This window comes from Scomber japonicus, chromosome 2 (assembly GCF_027409825.1).
Source record: "Scomber japonicus isolate fScoJap1 chromosome 2, fScoJap1.pri, whole genome shotgun sequence".
Taxonomy (NCBI): domain Eukaryota; kingdom Metazoa; phylum Chordata; class Actinopteri; order Scombriformes; family Scombridae; genus Scomber; species Scomber japonicus.
This window is the reverse complement of record NC_070579.1, coordinates 24,055,441-24,074,163: the sequence shown is the minus strand read 5'-3', so window position 1 is coordinate 24,074,163 and position 18,723 is coordinate 24,055,441. Positions and strand designations below refer to the sequence as shown.

Sequence of the window (18,723 nt, the reverse complement as noted above, 5' to 3'; positions counted from 1 at the left end):
AAAGAGAGCCAATAGTAATAATTGCACTGGATTATTCTTCCTGTGGATCCCTCATGCCAAGGTAGATCATCTGAATCTAGTGCTAGAATGGTAGATGTGTTCTACTTAGGGCCCTCCGTCTTCTGACAGCATATCAATACCTGTTTTGTTTCCTAAACAAAGATCAATGAACAACTCATTTGTGCAGTTCAAGTGTGTCTTTTTCTTTTGAGATGGATTTTTGGTAGTGGATGGAAACACAAAAATCTTCCACCAGTGACTTGCATATAATAAATAAAGATTCTTGTGTTTTGTGTGCAGCTGGACTGAATCCAAACATGAATGTAAACTGCATGGAGGTTGGGGGTCTGTCCCTGAAAGAGCCCCCTCAGCCCCAGTCCCGCCTGTCCCAGTGGACACACTCCAACTCCATGGACAGCCTCTCTGGCAACTCCTCAAACATGGAGAACAACCTCAATAAGCACGGTATGTAACACACACACTAATGCATATACATATAGTATGCAAATAGCATTTTAAATAAAATGCAATGCCATCTTAAATAAATGTACACCTGACTCACACATTGGGAAATCCCCTTGCCATTTGTTGTATAGTACCAATTGGCAGCTAAAACTATTAAACAGGGATTTAAATTGTGAGAACAATTCTTTCAGTGGATGCAGGACTTCTTTTTGAGATAGTGAAAATGTGCAAGATGTGCAAGTATTTATCTTTTAATACAACTTGAAGTGGGTAAGTGTTGAAGTGGGTAATTTTTTCTCCCTTTAAAGCTGCAGTCTGTAGTTTTGAGAAAATAGTGGACTTAGCCAGAAGATTTGAATGAGTTTACAGGTCCCTCCTCCTTCCTCTCTGCTGCACTGCAGCTCTGCTTTCAAAGCCCCTCCCCACAGATGAACCTGCTGTGCACGCTACACATACGTGAAGGCTTGTCCCCACAGTAACCCGGGATTTCCACCGGGTCCATCAGAGGTGCGAAACGGCTGCGCCACGTATATGCTCCGTCCTCTGCCCAGCGTCAACGTTACACCGGGCGTGTTACGGCAGCGGAGCGGAGCATACTCTGGGAGAGATATCTGCCTTTTAAACAACTAAACGGCCCGATTTTGTTAACTTTCTCAAATTTAGTTGATTTGGTAGTTTTCTTTGATTTTTGTGCTTATACCATGTGTCAGTAGGCTACGTAGCTAGATGATGTCTTTGTCTGTTTTATTCGTGTTGCTGAAATACGATTGGGAGGCTGCACGGGTTGTTTTATTTTGAAAAACGGAAGTTTTGTTTATGCCGATTCTGTGTCTGACTTCCTGTCTGGTGCGATCTGCTCTGTTGAGCCTTGTCGCGATTTAGAAATGTCAAAAATAGAAAAATAAAACTTCTGGGGGAAGCCTGTTTGACCAGTAAGAGCACGCTCTGCATGGGGTAGGGGGACTGCCAGCAGAGTGTGTATAGCGTCATTGACCCTTCTCCGGGCTCTGATTGGTTGTTTTATTCGGGAGCGAATGGATTCTTGCAAATCATTTTACGACCACTGGGTGGACCCAGAGATAGTGAATTATGTCACAGCTTATCGGTATCTTATTCTACTGTCAGATCATAATGACACTTTTAGCAAATATAACACAAAAATAGTTACAGACCGCAGCTTTAAGGTTGTGAAACATGATTAAAATCCAGCCTGACTTGTTTGCAGACATGCATCTTTCATTGCAACGTTAGAGGTGTCATCATCTTTTTCTCTGTGCATTTGTCTGTTGTCACACATTCTGAGTGCAAGCACAGTCTCAGCTAAGCAGCCTCACATGTGTTAGTCACACCACATTTGTAGGCTCCTACACACCTCAAACTTCACTCAAAACACTATTTTATTTACCCTGCTTTATTCACTGTTTAAACAACAAACACTTGTCTTAAAGTGTCATCTAACTTCCTCTCCATGTGTGATTAAAAGATGTATTTATGTCATTAGAAGTCACGCAAAGCATCAGAAGATAAATTCTGTTGTACTTTAGACATCACAATGACACAAATCAATATTCATAGAGTTTGTTTCTCCTTTTACAATGGTTTAAGGGAGCTATACAAAAGGAGAAACTGTACATTGTTTTTTTTAACTTGAGTAGTTTGCACATATTATGCTCCTTATTATACTTTAAATTCAGACTGTTAAATCTGTTATTTTTCTTAATCCATTAGGTGCCATATCTGCTGCCTCTAGCCTGGGTCCCCCTGGGAAGCCGCCCCAGTTGGAGGACTCATACAGCCCATACAATCTAATGTCCAGCTCTGAGTCCCCCACCAGCCCCCTGGTGCCCCCAGACAGCTGGGGCCAGGGCAAGAGCCCCAATGAGAAGATCTCCAATGGGACCAACATTAACTGGCCCCCAGGTGAGAACGAGATACAAATACCTAACTGTTAATGCTATAGATTTTTAGTAGTGGATGTTTTTCTGTCTTTTGATTTTAGTACAAGCGATACTTTCCCCAAAAGGTGCCACTACAATGTAAAAAATAGGGCTGATTATTGAGTGATTAATTGACCTCACATGCAGTAGTTGCATCAGTTTAAGAATAACTACAAAGGATTCAGTGGTTTAGAGGCTTAAATTATTAAAACAGGGGTGAAGTTATGGGATGGCAGGTTATTTTGAGAAGGGGGGCATTTTATGCCTTTATTATAGGGACAGTGTAGATGACAGGAAATTAAGGGAGAGCGAGATAGAGGGTGACAAAGGCCCACTGCTGCAGTTGGATTCAAACTGTGGATGTTGCAGTTATGTGGCATGTGTCTTAACAACTAGACTACCAGAGTGCACCGAGATGGTAATCATGTTATTCTCACAATCTGATCTTGTTTAAATAACCCTCATCACTGCTTAATTTCTGCTCCCTCAGAATTCTGCCCAGGTGTACCATGGAAGGGCCTTCAAAACATCGACCCTGAGAATGATCCCAACATGACCCCTGGCAGCGTCCCCAGTGGTCCCACCATCAACACCAACATCCATGACGTCAACCGATACCTGCTGAGGGACAGGAATGGAGGTATGAACAGAAGCAAGGCTACAAATGTATATTAAAGACATTCAGTAACAAAAACATGCTGCATGAAGTGGATCATATGTTAATGAATCATTTCTTCACTTACACAAGCTGGCCCACGTTTTCCACTATACCACAGGCCCGAATCTTTTTCTTGTACTGATACTGACATGAAGTGACTTGTCTGTTTTTTCTCTTTGTCCATGGTAACAACACTGTTACCTCTACGCCCACATAGCCTCTTCCCCAGCTCCTTCTCTTCAGAATGGCTCTCTGCCTTCAACCAGCAGTGACTGGCTTGTCAGTGGCTACTCTAACTCTTTCAGTCTGTCATCCTCTGATGGAGACAGCTCAGGTACACAAACCAGAGTATTTCCTCTCCATGTGTGGACCTGATAAACCTCTCCTCATCAAAAAGCAAGCCACTGACAACATGTTGTCAGGCTTTTTTCTGAACCTTACCCAAACCCTGACCTGTTTTTGTGACCCTTCTTGCTTTAAGTCATACCTACACTTGTTCCCTCCATGGCTTTAAACAACACCCATACTATGACAGTAACCTCACCTAAGTGTGACCTTCTGCTACCTATCTGTGCTTTGAAACCAGATACGAATAAACAAGCCCCACCCCTGCTGGTCGTGACATCAGTACACACCCTGTTTCAGTGTGCTTACAACAAGAATACGCAAAGAATTCAGACTTTATGAATCTCATTTGTGATGTGATTTGTAATATACACAGGAATGTAGACACTGTTTATTGCTTCTTTTTTAAATTTACAAAAAAAGAACGCATTCAAAAGATCACTTAACTTTAGTCTCCCAACACAAAGCCTTAGTTGTAACATTACATCTTCATTTGTAACTTGACATTCTCTCAACTGCCCATCTTCTCTCTGTGTGAAGGTAAACTGTCTGACATGAAGTCCACCTGGTCCCCAGGGCCCATCTCCCAGAGCCAAGCCTCTCTTTCCCACGAGCTATGGAAGGTCCCACAGGGGCCTCGCAGCTCCACAGCCCCATCCCGACCCCCGCCAGGCCTCACCAACACCAAACCCTCTTCCACCTGGGGTGGCAACTCGCTGGGCTTGGCCCAAGGCTGGAGTGGCTCTTACTCCTCTGGTGAGCCACAATGTTTTCTTTTCATTTTTATCAGAAGCACCGAACAGTACTCCGTTAAAACAATCTCAGTTACAAACACCAGATTTATAAAACCAAACAAGTTTTACATCATTTTGTGTCACCATAAATGGAAACATTGCTAAATGACTTTCTGTTATTTACAAATAAATCAAGAAACATTGTTTTGAATCAAACTGAACTTTGATCAAAGTGTTGAATTGAAAGCAAATCTTTATAATGTATTTCACACCCTAGCATCTAACACAAAAACACGCATAGGTGTAGGAAAACAGCTGCTAACTGTGTCCCCGCTTTATAAAGGCAAGATAAGCACAAGCTGCTAAACTGACATTTTGAGGTTTACCGGCTGTGTGGTGAACTTCTATAAACATTGACATGTGACCTTATTTTGACATGACACATCAAGTCAAGCAGGGAGGAAAGTTTTGTGTTCGTGTCAGTCAAGAAAGGCGTGTTTGTGGAAATAGATAACAGTCAGTAAATTTTTTATTTAAAAAAAGACACTGAGCACAGAGCTGCAGAGCCCTCTTTGAAAAACCAACACAATGGTTAAAACAATTTTTTAAAACTGTATTAAAAAGGTTATTACTTTTTACTTATTGGACCAACTTGCTATTTGTACTATCTACTTGTAAAAGGAATTGCTTTTATTAAAAAAATTAAACACACTGACAGAATTGTATCATTAATATGATAATATAATATTAATATTATATTGTTAGTATATACAGTATGTGTATAATTTATATTGTGTCTACATTTCTGCTACAGAAGGAACCACCTGGAGTACTGACAACTCCAACAGGACCAGCAGCTGGCTGGTTCTGAGGAATCTCACGCCACAGGTACTTACATGTGTTGCTAATTCCTGCTATATTGTATCCACAGTGTAGAATTAATAGAGTCAGCAATCCAATCCTATTTATCCTATTTATTTTGAAGAGTGGAGAAAATAAAAGTAAACTGGTAAAGAGTAAAATGTAAAAAAAAAAAAAAGAGGATTCTTACAATACTATAAAAAAGGACAACAATGAAGTGAATATGGGAAATAAACATGACTACATTTACAGTGTAAAGTAGATGAATCAACTCAGATATCAGTTGTAATTGCAATTTTGTTTTCTTTGCACTTCTGTGTTTTTTTGCTGCAGATTGATGGTTCGACTCTGCGGACCCTGTGCATGCAGCACGGCCCCCTGATCACATTCCACCTCAACCTGACCCAGGGTAATGCCGTGGTGCGCTACAGCTCCAAGGATGAGGCCGCCAAAGCCCAGAAGTCCCTGCACATGTAAGACTCAGCACACATTTTTACATCGACCAAAATGTGCTTAGCAAACTAAACTTTTTTTTTTTCAACTTAAGCTTCTGCTTCACTTCATTCATTAAAAGGAAGTAGCTATTACAAAGAAAGGGAGAATCTAATGTTCCTTGTCGCTTGATGTTTTCTCACTCTGAGAGCAATCAGCTGAGTATAAAATTATTTTAGTGTCTGACCAGTCACATGGAAGAGGAAATAGGATGTCATGCTGTAGTCAGCTGTGTTGTAATATTACAGTGATTGTTGTAATAATGGGGGAAATACCTCTACAAAGCTTTTCTGAAGGCACATTTGCTGGGTTTAAGAGTTGTCCCTATTTTGTCTTGCTAATTGTGGCAGCCACTGCAGCTGGTTGTCATGGTAACAAAATACATGATGTGTGACCCATTTTTCGTGATTGGCAGCAAGAAATGTGGTTACAGCAGCGCAAGGAAAAACAGCCTGAAAAAGCCCCCAAAAAAGTACCATTTGGATGAAAGTGATCAGCTATATTTTGTATTTATTTATATTATTTTTAACAACATTGTACAACCTTTAAATGAAAAACAATCAGAGCAAAAAAGTTTCCTGACTAATGTTCATGTCCTGTCTTCATAAGGTGTGTGCTTGGAAACACCACCATCCTGGCGGAGTTTGCCGGTGAGGAGGAGGTGAACCGCTTCTTTGCACAAGGCCAGTCACTAGGGGCAAACACCACTAGTTGGCAGGCCAACCCGGGAACCAATCAAAACCGGATGGGCGGGGCAGCGCAGTCCCACTCAATTGGCCAGTGGAGCAACAGTGGAGGAAAGGCCAGTGGAGGCGACCTGCTGTGGGGAGGGATGCCACAATACTCCAGTCTGTGGGGTCCACCGAGCGGAGATGATGCCCGTGTGATCGGGAGCCCCACCCCCATTAACACCCTGCTGCCTGGAGATCTGCTGAGTGGGGAGTCCATGTAGGATGATGCCACAATACACTAACCAACCAACCTACCACCACCATGTCATGTAAGCCATCGGTGGAGGGTGGGATGGAGAAAAAAACAAAAACAAAAAAAAAAATTCATTATGAACACGAGCAAAACCCAAGCAAATCATGTGGCGATAATCAGTATCAATTTGAACTGTTTTGAACTGTGAATTGTGAATCAGAAGGCTGGGGTCCCCACCATACAGACTGCAGACTCCAGTCCTTCTGTTTTACCTTTTTTTGTTAGGTTTACCTTTTTTGGAGAAAAAAAAAGCAAGTTTTTATTCCTTTTGGTATTTTTGAAATGCATCACATAAAACAAACTAAAATGAGACACAACACAAAGAAACCTTTCAAGTGTTTTTAGTTTTTCCATAAGTATACATGACATTTTGTGTGAAGTGTTTTTAAGAGAAGCAATCAAAGCTGCCATCTGAGACTTTCCTTTTCCCTCCAAGAAAAAAAAAAAGAATCATCCCAAAATAAGACTTAAAACGACCATTCCCAGCATGTCCATGGCCAATGATGTGGTTCAAAGACCTTTACTAGTTGTGTTAATGTTTGTTTCTCAGCACTAATATTAGCCTTAAGTGCTCTCTGGCCCAGGTCCTTCCCAAGCCGCCTTTTTTAGTTTGTTTTGTAACTGAAGAAATAGCTGAAATCTTGCACAGTTAAACCTCTGAGCCAGCAAGTGGTACAGGATACGACTGGTGACCAACTCTGTCACTGGGCAGTAAGAAGGCCTGGCCATGTGACTGGCCCTACCAATCATCAGCTTAATTATTTTAATATGTCTTCTCAAAGGGATTGACACAGCTGTTAAATGTTCTTTTTTTTGTAGGTCTAGATCCAAGCGCATTTTTTGATATCTATCACAACATAAGCTGAGAGAAGATTACTTGTCAACCTGGCTGCGTGTCTCTGTTTCGTACACCAGTATGTGTGTGCAGTGGCACCTAATTATTGACGTCTGCAAGGCCAGATCCTTCTGGTCACTTTCAACTTGGAACCCAGTCGTTAACTGGTGCTTTGTTGAATTTTCTATTGTCCAATTTGTTACGAAGCCCAGCGGTCTGTATGGTCAGCCAGTTTTCGGAGGAAAAAAGAAAAAGAACACAATTTCACCTTCATGTGACAGTTACATTGTGCAATATACACCATAGATCTTTCTTCCGTCCATACTCGATGTCCACCAGAGCTGGATTCTCTTTTGGGTTTTTTTCTCTGTTTTTTGATTGTTGCTGATCGCAGCAAAAGACTTTGGAACTTCAAAAAAAAAAAAACCTTACTTTCCTTTTCAAAACTTGGATTCCCTCCAGGCCACCTATCTCCTTGAAACTGTTGGGAAAACTGCAAAGAGGAAGAAGCGGCTTGTTGAACTGTGCATGCAGCAATCTGTACTAAAGAGTGACACTAGGTACACAACAATGCACACTTCCTCTCTGCGTGCCACAGCCACACCCAACAGAGACTGAATCCACAGTGGGATCGGGTGGTTTTGGGTATCTGGCACAATACCAAATAAGAGGGGTTTTTCCTAATGCAGTAGACCTACGAGTGTTCCTTGCGCTTGGTACTGTACAAACAGAAGAGACTAAGACTTATAAAAATTCAAAGGGTTTTATCATAGCACTTATGAAGAGCAAATTGCTTCAACTGCAATCCAATAAATCAAAAAAGGAGCAGCAAAAACATTGAAAAAAAAAAAAAGTTCTGCTCTTTTATGTACTGTATCTATTCCTTGGAAATGTGTCTGGAGTTGTTCCTCTGGTAGCAGGATGAAGGGAAACAAAACTGAAATGTACCGTGGGCCTTTCGGGGAAACTGCAGTCCATGATTTTTTTTCCTTCTTTGAACAATATCAAAGTGAATATCACTGTTACTCCCAATGTTTAGCCTTGTTCTGTTTGGAGGCACTAGACTTGCAATGTCAGCTGTCTCTGACACCCGCTGGCCAGCCAGCCAGAAAGCCAGCCAGCCAGCCAGCCAGTCAGTCGGTCGGTGAGTGAGTCGGAGTGGAGAGGGGTTGGGGGAGTGTCCACTGAGTGCCTCTCTGCTGTGGTCCTCTGGGTGTCAGGTGGCAGCCCCACAGCGCAGCACTTCCTCCTGGGCTCCACTTGACCCTCCCTCAGTCTGGCAAGAAAGCAGCTCCTCCCAAGACTGGCCAATCATGGTTCTCCGCCACACACGGCATCTCCAACGGGGGGGGGGGGCGCCACCACTCGACCCCGCCGTCGTCCTGCCCTCTCCCCCATCTCTCAGTTCTTTGACACAAAGATCACTTTAGCTGGAAGATGTAATAGTCATATTTCTGGAATTTTTGCCAGTTGTACTATTTTTTTTTTTTTTTTTTTTTTTTGAAAGATCATTTGACTTGATTTTTTTCAATGTGTTATATTGTTATTTTTGTCTACATGCAGTGGTCTACAAATTACTGGCTGCTGAACTAGCCCTTCACTGTTCATATGCAGAAACACTTTGGTCAGAGGTGCCTCTGTATGTTCATCCTGTGTATTGAATGCAAAACAAGGATCAATACTACAGACCGTTATTGATTGTCTATTTGTTTTTAACTGATCATGCTTTTGTGTTTGACAGTATTCTGTAGTACTTCCAGGTAGTATCTTGAGATGTGTAAAAATAGGGTGTCTCAGACGGGGGGTGTGAGTGTTTGTCGCTCCAAGCTGCTCCGCCTGCCCGCAGGCTGTCCCCCCTTGCCCTTTGCCTAGCTGCTATGCTATAACCTCCTCCTCTCCTCCACCTCAACCAGACCCAGTAGCCCTCCCCTGACCAGGCACCAACAGGCCCTTGTATCTGTTTCTATGCAAAAGACTAGAGGCTGGGGCCCTTTACAGCACGCCAAACCTGACTTGGGAATGAGCACTCCTCCCAGAGCTTGGCAAACCCTAACACTTGTCTCCTGTGCACTCTCGTTGGCACTTCAGAATGGCCGCCATTTCTATAAAGTCAGGCGAAGCCACCAGAACACTGTCACATACTCGAGTCCAAACACTTTATTAAAGGTCGGCCTTTCTCTCTGCGCTGATGACACTTTTGTCCAGCTTGATCTCAGGGTAGGGGAGTTGATGATACCAAGTATGAGATGCAGCTCTCCGTATCTGTCCTTTCTACTGTGAGAGCGTAGTCTTAAATTTTCAAGGCCATCTGCGCAACAATATGTACAGACCTCATGCCTCGAAACTTAATCCTAATTGGAAGGGAAAAGGTTGGTATTAAGTCCTTTTCTTCAAAGGTGGCCTATCGTTACTGTTTGGGGGCCCATTATTGCATTTAAAAGATGCCAATGTAATGTGCCAATATAAATTTGCTGTTTCATACTGTATCTTTATTGAGAGCACTTCTGTTCCCTGTCTGGAGGAGCTTTGATAACCTTTGCGGAGGGTGTAGCGGGGGACAGGAGGGATCAAACAAATGGGCGGCAGCATCACACCCTTAAATGACTGAGATTCTTTTTCTTTCTTTTTTTTTAATGCTTTTTGTGGGGAATGCCCCACAATAAGGAGAAAATCTTTACTCAGTTGGGGGTTCCAGTTTGCTACAGTGCACAGTTGATGATGGGTTATCCCGGGTACATATTTTTTTAAAACCAAAAATGAAATCGCATTTTAACGTCATTTTTATGAAGTTTGACATAAAAATCTTAAAAATGCTAAAAAATCTAAATAAAAAAAAAAAAGAAGATCTATAATATGTTAAAGCTCTGCACTTCTAGCTGAAACGTCTCCGGTCATCAGCCTCTACTACCACCATCTAAAGGAGTAGTCTGGTGTCTGGGGTGCCTTTTTGTGGATGCTGTATTTATCTTGTTTTTATGTTTGTGTCCTGCTCAAAGCGGGCCCACTGAACTGTACATTTCCACAGACCCAGATGGCTTGGGCCCACTGTATCAGCCTCACTCTCCTCACTCTGCATCAGCAGGAGGGGAGGGGCACATTTCAAGAGGTACAAAGTCTTAAAAACAAACAAAAAAAAAAGTTTAAAAAATGTAAAAAAATAAATAAAAATAAACAAGAAAACGGGAAAAGGCTACCTTTCAGGACTTGCAGTCCTGCAGCACACAAGCAAAAATCACTATTGCCTGTTTCTGTAACTGCCTTGATCCAAGCTCAGACAGACCCAATAGCCGAGGACCTCCCAGCATCCTGTACTAACTGGAGAACCCTGACAGTGAAGGGGGTTTCCCATGCTGCACCAGCATCGAGAGGCTCTCCTCTCTACAGCTCTGTTCTAGATAACAGTATATATGTATTCACTACATATAGATATATACTGTAAGGAACGGTGTGTGGTTTCACCTCTTCAGACTTCTTGGATCGTAACCTCTGAAACTTTTCATTTGTGTTTGAAAGGTCTTGGTTTCATACACCTGAAAATGAGCAATATGTATTTTCCCCGCAAATAAGTGATACGAAGGAAAGAATTTGGGTCGGATGTAAACTGATACTTGATTGATTGAAAGTTATGTCTTTCTTATACAGAGTTGGATATGCACGTTCTGGTTTCGACGACATATTACAGTACTTTGAAGTGCTTGTACTGTACACATGTGTATTTGTTTGTTAATTAGCCTGTCTAAAAGCCCAACCTGAATCACCTGGTTTGATGCATATTTACCCAGTTGATAAAAAAAAAAGAATCACAAACATATCAAAACAAAACAAAAAATATTGAACATAAATACTTGAATCATGGAGCGCCAATAACGAAATGTGAAGTCAGTAATTTTTTTGTTCTCTCTATCTGACAGGTACACTTAGGGGCTTTTAGAGAATATCAAAAATGTATTGCATTAAGTTACAAATACAAAAATCTTTGGAAAAAAAATGCAAAAGTCATCTTAGATGTGTGCTTGAAAGTCAGATGTATGTATGAATGTGTGCGCAAGAAACTGTGTGTGTACAGGGCACATGGCCTGCTGTTATGTTCCACTCAGTATGTTATATTTTGTGTCTGTTTTTATCTTCTTTTTTTTGTCGTTCTGTCAAAAACTATTCTGATGAACATTATTATCTTCTAACGTTGCACTGAGTGTCTTCTACCCCTCACTCAGCTAATCGTAGATAAACAAGTCTAAGTACGGAGGGGAAATGGTGACAATTCATGTGTACATGTTTACTCAAGGACTTAATGGATTTTTTTTTTTTTCATTCTATCTGTAAAAAGTTTATCTACCTTATAGTGGCTTTTATTGTGGATTAATCCAAGACAAGGATTATCATTGAGTATTGCACCATTTTGTTCCAATTATACAAAAAAAAGAAGAAAAAAAATCAAGAAATATAAAAACTACAAAAAAAAAATCTAAAAAACAAAAAAAAGGGGGGAAAAAAAACAAAGAACTGTGGCCATAGATAGCTGTAGAAGGACTAGTAATCCCTATGTTAACTTCATGGAGAAATGGAAAGGGATAAAGTGTGGGAGGTGAGTTTGTTACAAGACTCATTTCAGAGGTGCCTATCTTTTCTGTTCTTGTTTTGCAAAAGCCACCTGTCGTTTACAAGCATTTCATTTGTTCGAAGTTCAAGGAAATAGGAATTTATAACAGGAATGTTGTTAAAAGAAACAAAAAAATCATCTTCCATCAAATATGGACATGAAAATCTTGCAAAATGAAGATTTATGCTACTTTCAGAACTCTGGGATTGATCAGTGTTGTGTCATATTTCAATTTTTGATTTCTCTTTCCGTGTTGACAGACTATCTCTGTATGTTATTGATTTGTGATATTTTTTTTTTTTTTTTTGTGTGTGTGTGTGTTTTCTGCAAGCTACGCAGTTTGCTCACTTATCTTGCACACTCATAAAAAGATGTGGATTTTGTCTCAGGAAGGCCAGGGTTCCAGATACCAACTCCATCATTTCTAGGTTTAAATGTTTGTGGGAGGGAGGGAGGGAGGGAGGGGGGAGGGGCAAGCACTGAAGGTTATGAGTTTAACAGAATATAGAGTGCCATTGTTTTAAGACAAAAGAAAAATGTTTGTAGCAAGTTACATATTTACCAAATAAGACTGAGAATCAACTTTGAAAAAAGTGGAGTGCTTTACATGTGAAATCTAAGTAGAAATTGCTTTACATTTACACAATGATCAATGGTTTGACTGTCAAAAAGAAAGACAGTGACAGAAAAATGCATTTGTATGTTTTGACTCTTTTTAAGTTTCCATCCTGTAGTTCAGGAGCATCGTGCAAGATGTATGTGTGTGTTTTGTTTTCAAATCATCTCTCCTGTCTGTTCACATGTCGTTTCCTGTGACAGGTATTCAATAGCTGAGAGATTTCTTGACATGTTTTTATCGAAAAGGTTTTCAGAGGCAGGTTGAAGTGGAGGAATAAAGCTGGTTTTTAAAGGATCATGATCTATGCACAAGTGGGAGGGAAGAGTCCAGGCACCGCGCTTGTCGACTCAAGACTCTGGGGTTCAGGGTTTGATGTAGGGTTGTTCTTGTTTTGTCTCTTGCTCAAATTTCCTCCACTCTACTTTCTTCCTACCCCTCCTCCTCCTCCTCCTCCTTATCATTGTCATCTTAACGTTTTAGCAAAATTTGACATTGCGTCGCCATGCTGTGTAATCCTTAACCAATGAGCGCTTATCCTTCTGCTAAAGCACTGTGGGTAGTACTTAAAAAAAAATGAAAGCCCATGACTTTTAAGGCTGGCTGTTTTTTAAAGGGGAGGAGGGTGGGTGGGGGAATGGGGGTACTTTGCCTTTGCCTTTCTCTTTACTTTAAAAAAAAAAAACATTAAGGAAAAATGTCTGTAACTGAAATACAAAGTTGTGGCTTTTAATGTCGTTCTTTTTTCTCCTCATAGAATGTGATTGTTAAGGACATGCACCGGAAAAAAATGTTTCCATGAATTATGGAGCTTCTTTCGGACTATATTAATAAATTGCAAATTTTCTTGGCTGTTACTCAGTGTCTTGTCCTTTTTTCTTTAATAGTCTCCGCATAAGCTTCATCTCTGATTTAGAATAATTTTAAAGTAATTGTATGTTTGAATGCAAAGTTAAAAGTTAATATTTAACATACATTATATATTAAGGGTGGGCTATCTCCACTAATTAATGATGCACATCAGTGAGCAGGACTAGCATGGAAATATAAACATGATTTTTTACATGACAACATTTTTTAAGGTACTTTTTTTGACCACTGGGAACACACTGGAGGAATTTTTTAAAACGTTTTGTTGGTGGCATCACTACTGCTTTTTAGTGGTAGAAATGTCACGAAATGTGCAAAAAACCCCAAATATCTGAAACAGTAGAGACAACAACCAGCTAGCAAACATGGATGTAAAAAAAAAACCCATTTCAAATTCTTACAATAAGCAGTGTTGCAAATATTTAATGAGGAAGGAAATTCTTTAACCCTTGAGGACTGAAGCATTTGTGAGTGTACAGTGAATGTAAACATTATTTACAAGAAAACTCCACATTTAATTCAACAACATGTACTATCTTATAGCTCAGTAAAAAAATCCAAGATCATAAAATTACAAAAAATCCTGTGTAGAGAAAAATCGTAGCTGTTAAAGAAACTTGTCAGAGAACAAATTGTAGTCAGAGTTCAGTGAGTTTCAGGTAGCTGAGGTGATAAGTTGCTCATGTTCATAATGCTAGTGATATTTTATGTCTGGGTTTCGTTTCTGGGGCAGAGGGCCCCTGTGGGGCTTTCATAGTGGTTCTCAAGACAGGATTTCTTCACAGAGGTGTTATTGTATACAGACACTGTATCCTCCAGATGGTTAGGGGCCAGTTTTTGACCGTTTTTGAGAGCCTTGAAACCAGTCATCTCCTCGTAGATGGGAGCCTGACGGGTTGGCTTGACACTTGGGCGTACTTTGTACTGAAAGCAAGAAAGGAGAAAAACAAATCAGTGACGAGAACAAAGAGTATTTCCGGTGTTAAAATCAAAATCAGTGAGTGATGTTCTTGTAAAGCTGCAGTCTTAATAGGAAGTCCTAACCAAGGCTAATCCTCACTGTGATGTGTTTGTAATTGGGGGGCGGACTGAGTCGACTTATTAAACTAAACTAAACTAAACTATAAAATTGAACATGGGTTACCATACCTTCCTCATTCAGTTTTAAGAAAAACATGCTGAAACCTGGCAACAACAAAGTTGTGAAACCAGTGTGTGTGGTTTGTGGTCAGCTGCACAGGAACTCTGGCTCACGACAAGCAAGCGTTTGTGCCCCCCCCCTGCATGACTCATATTTCTCTTTTCCTGTATATTTTGTAATAAGGGCACAATGCAAGGTATGATTTCACTTACCAGAGAAATCCCTAAAAACACAATGGCGAGGAGGAGGACCACCACAGCTGAGGACAGAGCATACAGCAGTGTGGAGGAGCTGGAACAGCTGCACTCGTCCCCTGTGTGAACAAGCACAGAAAGACAAAAATGTTAAAGACAGAGAGACATCTTCACCGAACATTATTCAACTTCCCTGCTGCTGAGCTTTCCTATTATGACACTTAAATGTGCACACACACTGCATCAGTAAAGGCTTGAAAACAAAAGTAGCAAGATGACAGTTAGTGGTTAAAAGGCAGCTCCAGTGGCCTACAACACATTGTGCTATTGCAAAAACAAAAAAACCAAGCCAAGCTTCCCTCCTTGTTCAAGGCTGCAGTTTGAATACATCATTATTTTGATATGACTTCAAGGATTATGACCTCAATTCTGCATTAGGTGAAGATTAATTGCGTAACACTGCAAAATTTACATGAACACTACAATAAATGCCTGTTATCATCAAAGACTTGCTGATGACTGATTGGTCTGATTTTATCGAGGAGCGATAGCTGTCTGGTTTGCTTGATGGAAGTGGAGTGCCAGACGTGACCGACATAAAAGCAAAAACATAAGGGAACTTTTTTATCTTGAAATTGAATCCCTGTTGCATGTGCTCAAGTGCCCCACAAAACTTGAATGCACTAAATACAAATCACTTGAAAAAAATCACACAAAGCAACAATAATAAAGTGGATTTATTTTGCCATTATTATAAATGATTAAACAATTGTAAGTAGCAGTTTTGTTAGTGGCTCATCTCCTGACAAAGGGAAAGCATACAGGTGCAACGACAGAACAAAAATAGTATGAAAATTTTCGCTTTCAAGACCCTGGGGGAACAAAAAAAGGAAGTAAGTCTGAGTGACCTGGTGGTGATCAAGTCCTGCTGTGATGTGACCCACCTTTCACAGAAACAAAGAGCGCTTGCCTCCCTAGACTGACGTGGCTGTCAGGCCTATCTTGCTGGAGCAGCTGGCAGCTGTACAGGGCACTGTCCTCTGGCTGCAGCTGCTGCAGGGTGAGGTTGTAGGTGATGCCACCGGGGCCGAGCGCCGAGGTCAGCCGGAATCTCTCAGCGGGGAACTGGGAGTAGGATGGGGGCTCATTGCCATGGTGTTTTCTTGAGTCGTACAGCACCTCCACAGGTGCCTGGCCCTTCTGCCGTTTCAGACTCACCCCCTTCACTGCCAAGCCCTCTTCTGCAGGCAGGCAGGGGAGCACCACGGACCCTCCAGCGCATGTCTCTATCCTCCCACTGTCTGCTGATGTTTGGGCTGATGTGATGGACAAGTTTATACAGTGAGATCATCACTGGATGTTTCCTGAGTTCTTTCTAAAATGTAACTTGTGACTGTTCTTTGATTCAAGAGAACAAAATAAAACATTTAAATCAGTCACCATTTTATTACTTAAATATCCTTAACAGTCTACAGATTTTTATTTATGGGACTTCTTAACAGAGGTATCAAGTTTTATTGACTTTTTTTGATTTGGTGATTATTAATAATAGTTGATAAATTAGCTGAGGCACTAATGAGCACATGTAATTTGCCAGATATAACTAAACTAAACCTTTTTAATAAATAAACTAAAAAAAGTGGAATTTCAGTGTGTCTTAGGGCCTGATTTACAAAAGCTCTGCATGTGTAAAAACATGTTATAATTTTGAAGTGGAATATTTTTGGTGTTACTAACAGCATTGACTTTGTCACAAATACTCTCAAATATGTGGGTTTATCTGGTAATATTTGTTTTTGTTATAACTCAATATATTTATTAACCTCTTCCACTAAAACCTGATCACATTTTTTGCGCTTGCAGCTTTCTGCTCATCCAAACTCTCCATTCAGACACACAAAACCCTCATTTAAATACTGCTGTCTCCACCCTGTTGCACCTGTTTTCAATTACACAGTTATTCTTAGTAGATCACCTGCAAAACACACGCAAACGAAACACACAATCTATTGCACTGTGCACGCAATTTAGTACCCACTATGGGTACTAAATGGTGTTAGTAAATCAGGCCCTTCGAGTATTAATTCATATGACATGAAAAAAGGTAATACTCTTGAAGGCATATTCATTGCAAGAATCCATATGTGGTGTCCATTATATTAAAATTCGGGGTTGTGTCTATTTTTGCATGCATGAAAAGAACAGTTTCCTCTTCTCTGGACTAACTGGAACTGATGTGAGCAGCCATGACTGAAGTTTGAATTGTAATAAAAGTCATCATGATTTGTATGATTACTTGTTTTTTTGGTGGTAGTGAGCAGGCATTTTCAGATATGGCCATAGGCACAATAAAATGAACTTATGACCAAACTACTCTGACAACTGACAATGCTTACACAAAGAATAGCTGACTGGAGTGGATGAGTCATAGGCAGATGTATCAAATGCAACTTAAATTTCAAGATGAGATGATCAGTGCTACTTTCGGTTGATCTGTTGAAGATGCTCCAGTAGCTTATGAGTGACCAGTTAAGCAGTTTCTTTTTTTTAAAAACAAAAACAAAAAACAGACACACCCCAAAGAAAAAAAAGACATATCACACCATTTCTTAATAAGGCATAGTTTATATAGAAGAAGTAAGCATTTATTAATTATTCATGTTAATGAATCACTTATAAACTATATGTCAGTAAAATGTTATTAATAAAGGGAACTTTTTAGGTTGCCAGGTTATGAAAAATCCTTCTCCAGCATGATAAACTTTTTTTTCTCTTTTAGTTCAGTTGGATTCACCAATGGCCAATAATAATTTATTAACAACATTTAACACAGCATATAAATAATACCATAAAATATGCCTTATTAGTGGTGCTTAGGGCAGCTAGTGCACTAGTGCTGAGAAAGCAAAAGCACCAAACACTCAAAATATCAACCACCCACAGCTGAAAAACAAGTGAAAAGTGGGGGGACAATAAATAAACAAAAACCCTTACCAGCAGTAACGAGGAGGAAGAATTCAGTCTTTCCAGGTATGTATTCATCCACCGTAGAAAGGTTTTCCACAATAAACTCACAGTAGTAGCGGTCTGTGTCTTTGGTTGTCAGCTCAGAGATGGTCACAATCAGCGAGTGGTTTTTTGGGTCTCCGCTCACACTGGTGCGGCTTTTGTCATGATCATTCTTCATTCTGAAGTCTTCCTCGGTGTGCATGAACAGTATTTCATTAGGAACCAACCACGTGCGTTTCAGGTAGACTCCAAAGGGTGCTGGGTTTCTCTGCTCAATCGCACAAGGAAAGACCACAGAATCCCCCTCCTGCTTCTCGATGAACTGAATGTCACTGCGTACTTGACAAGAAACAAAAGGAGAAAAGTGTCACAAACTGCACTGATAGATGAGGTTATGCTAGAGTCTGGTGAATAAAGTGATTATACATACAAACTAGCACAAAGGTTTGAAATCCTTCATTTCTATTCTAATTTTCTTTTTCTTTTTGTTTTTGCAGCTTGCAACAAATACATTAGAAATCCAGTATGTAAATTATAATATTGTGTCTAACTTCAAGTATGCATTCAATTATACAATCTATAATTGTAAATGAACAGAAGACTAAATTCTAAAAAAATACTCTGAGACTAGACAGCAAATGCTCAAACCACCAGCTTTTTAAAAAAAAAAACATCTTACCAAATCTGCTCTGGGTGATGAGCAGAATACACAGACAGACCAGATACTGGATACCACTCATCCTTATTGATCTCAACACAAGACACTTATTAAGATCCTAAGAGAGGTCAATGATGCTAAAGCAGCACCAAAAAACTGATGTCAAAGTTTCAGTAATGCACCCAAGAGGAACTCCTTGTAAGCTCCACCTTCAAACTTGAAGGCGAGGAGGAAGCATACTTCATGAAGGATCAGACATCAGACCCTTCTAAGTCAATTACTACAAGTGAAAAATATGATCACAGTAAGCTCAAAAGATCAAAT

The 18,723-nt window shown here is 40.3% G+C and overlaps 2 protein-coding genes across 3 annotated transcripts in view; one reads left to right on the top strand and one right to left on the bottom strand.

Moving 5' to 3' along the window:
- LOC128368061 (trinucleotide repeat-containing gene 6C protein-like) overlaps positions 1 to 12,319 on the top strand; it is a 58,456-nt gene extending 46,137 nt beyond the window's left edge. For both annotated transcript variants that reach the window (XM_053328802.1, XM_053328794.1), the window contains 7 exons: positions 301 to 465; positions 2,194 to 2,385; positions 2,893 to 3,042; positions 3,946 to 4,161; positions 4,954 to 5,027; positions 5,334 to 5,473; positions 6,102 to 12,319. In XM_053328802.1, coding sequence (XP_053184777.1) covers positions 301 to 465; positions 2,194 to 2,385; positions 2,893 to 3,042; positions 3,946 to 4,161; positions 4,954 to 5,027; positions 5,334 to 5,473; positions 6,102 to 6,444 — 1,280 coding nt within the window. In that variant the 3' untranslated portion in view covers positions 6,445 to 12,319. The remainder of the gene's footprint in view (positions 1 to 300; positions 466 to 2,193; positions 2,386 to 2,892; positions 3,043 to 3,945; positions 4,162 to 4,953; positions 5,028 to 5,333; positions 5,474 to 6,101) is intronic.
- A 1,532-nt stretch (positions 12,320 to 13,851) lies between these two features.
- On the bottom strand, positions 13,852 to 18,508 carry cd7al (cd7 antigen-like). The gene is made up of 5 exons (XM_053328814.1): positions 18,421 to 18,508; positions 17,727 to 18,080; positions 15,677 to 16,048; positions 14,751 to 14,851; positions 13,852 to 14,321 (listed from the first exon to the last, which is right to left on the bottom strand). The coding sequence occupies exons 1-5, from the start codon at positions 18,479 to 18,481 to the stop codon at positions 14,103 to 14,105; spliced, it is 1,107 nt and encodes a 368-aa protein (XP_053184789.1). The 5' UTR covers positions 18,482 to 18,508; the 3' UTR covers positions 13,852 to 14,102.
- Between the last annotated feature and the right edge of the window lie 215 nt (positions 18,509 to 18,723).

Coding starts and splice junctions, on each gene's coding strand:
- cd7al (XM_053328814.1), bottom strand. CDS start 18,481: ATGAGTGGTATCCAGTATCTGGTCTGTCTGTGTATTCTGCTCATCACC. Junction 18,081..18,420: donor CATCACCCAGAGCAGATTTG/GTAAGATGTTTT, acceptor TTTCTTGTCAAG/TACGCAGTGACATTCAGTTC. Junction 16,049..17,726: donor CTTCCTCCTCGTTACTGCTG/GTAAGGGTTTTT, acceptor CCATCACATCAG/CCCAAACATCAGCAGACAGT.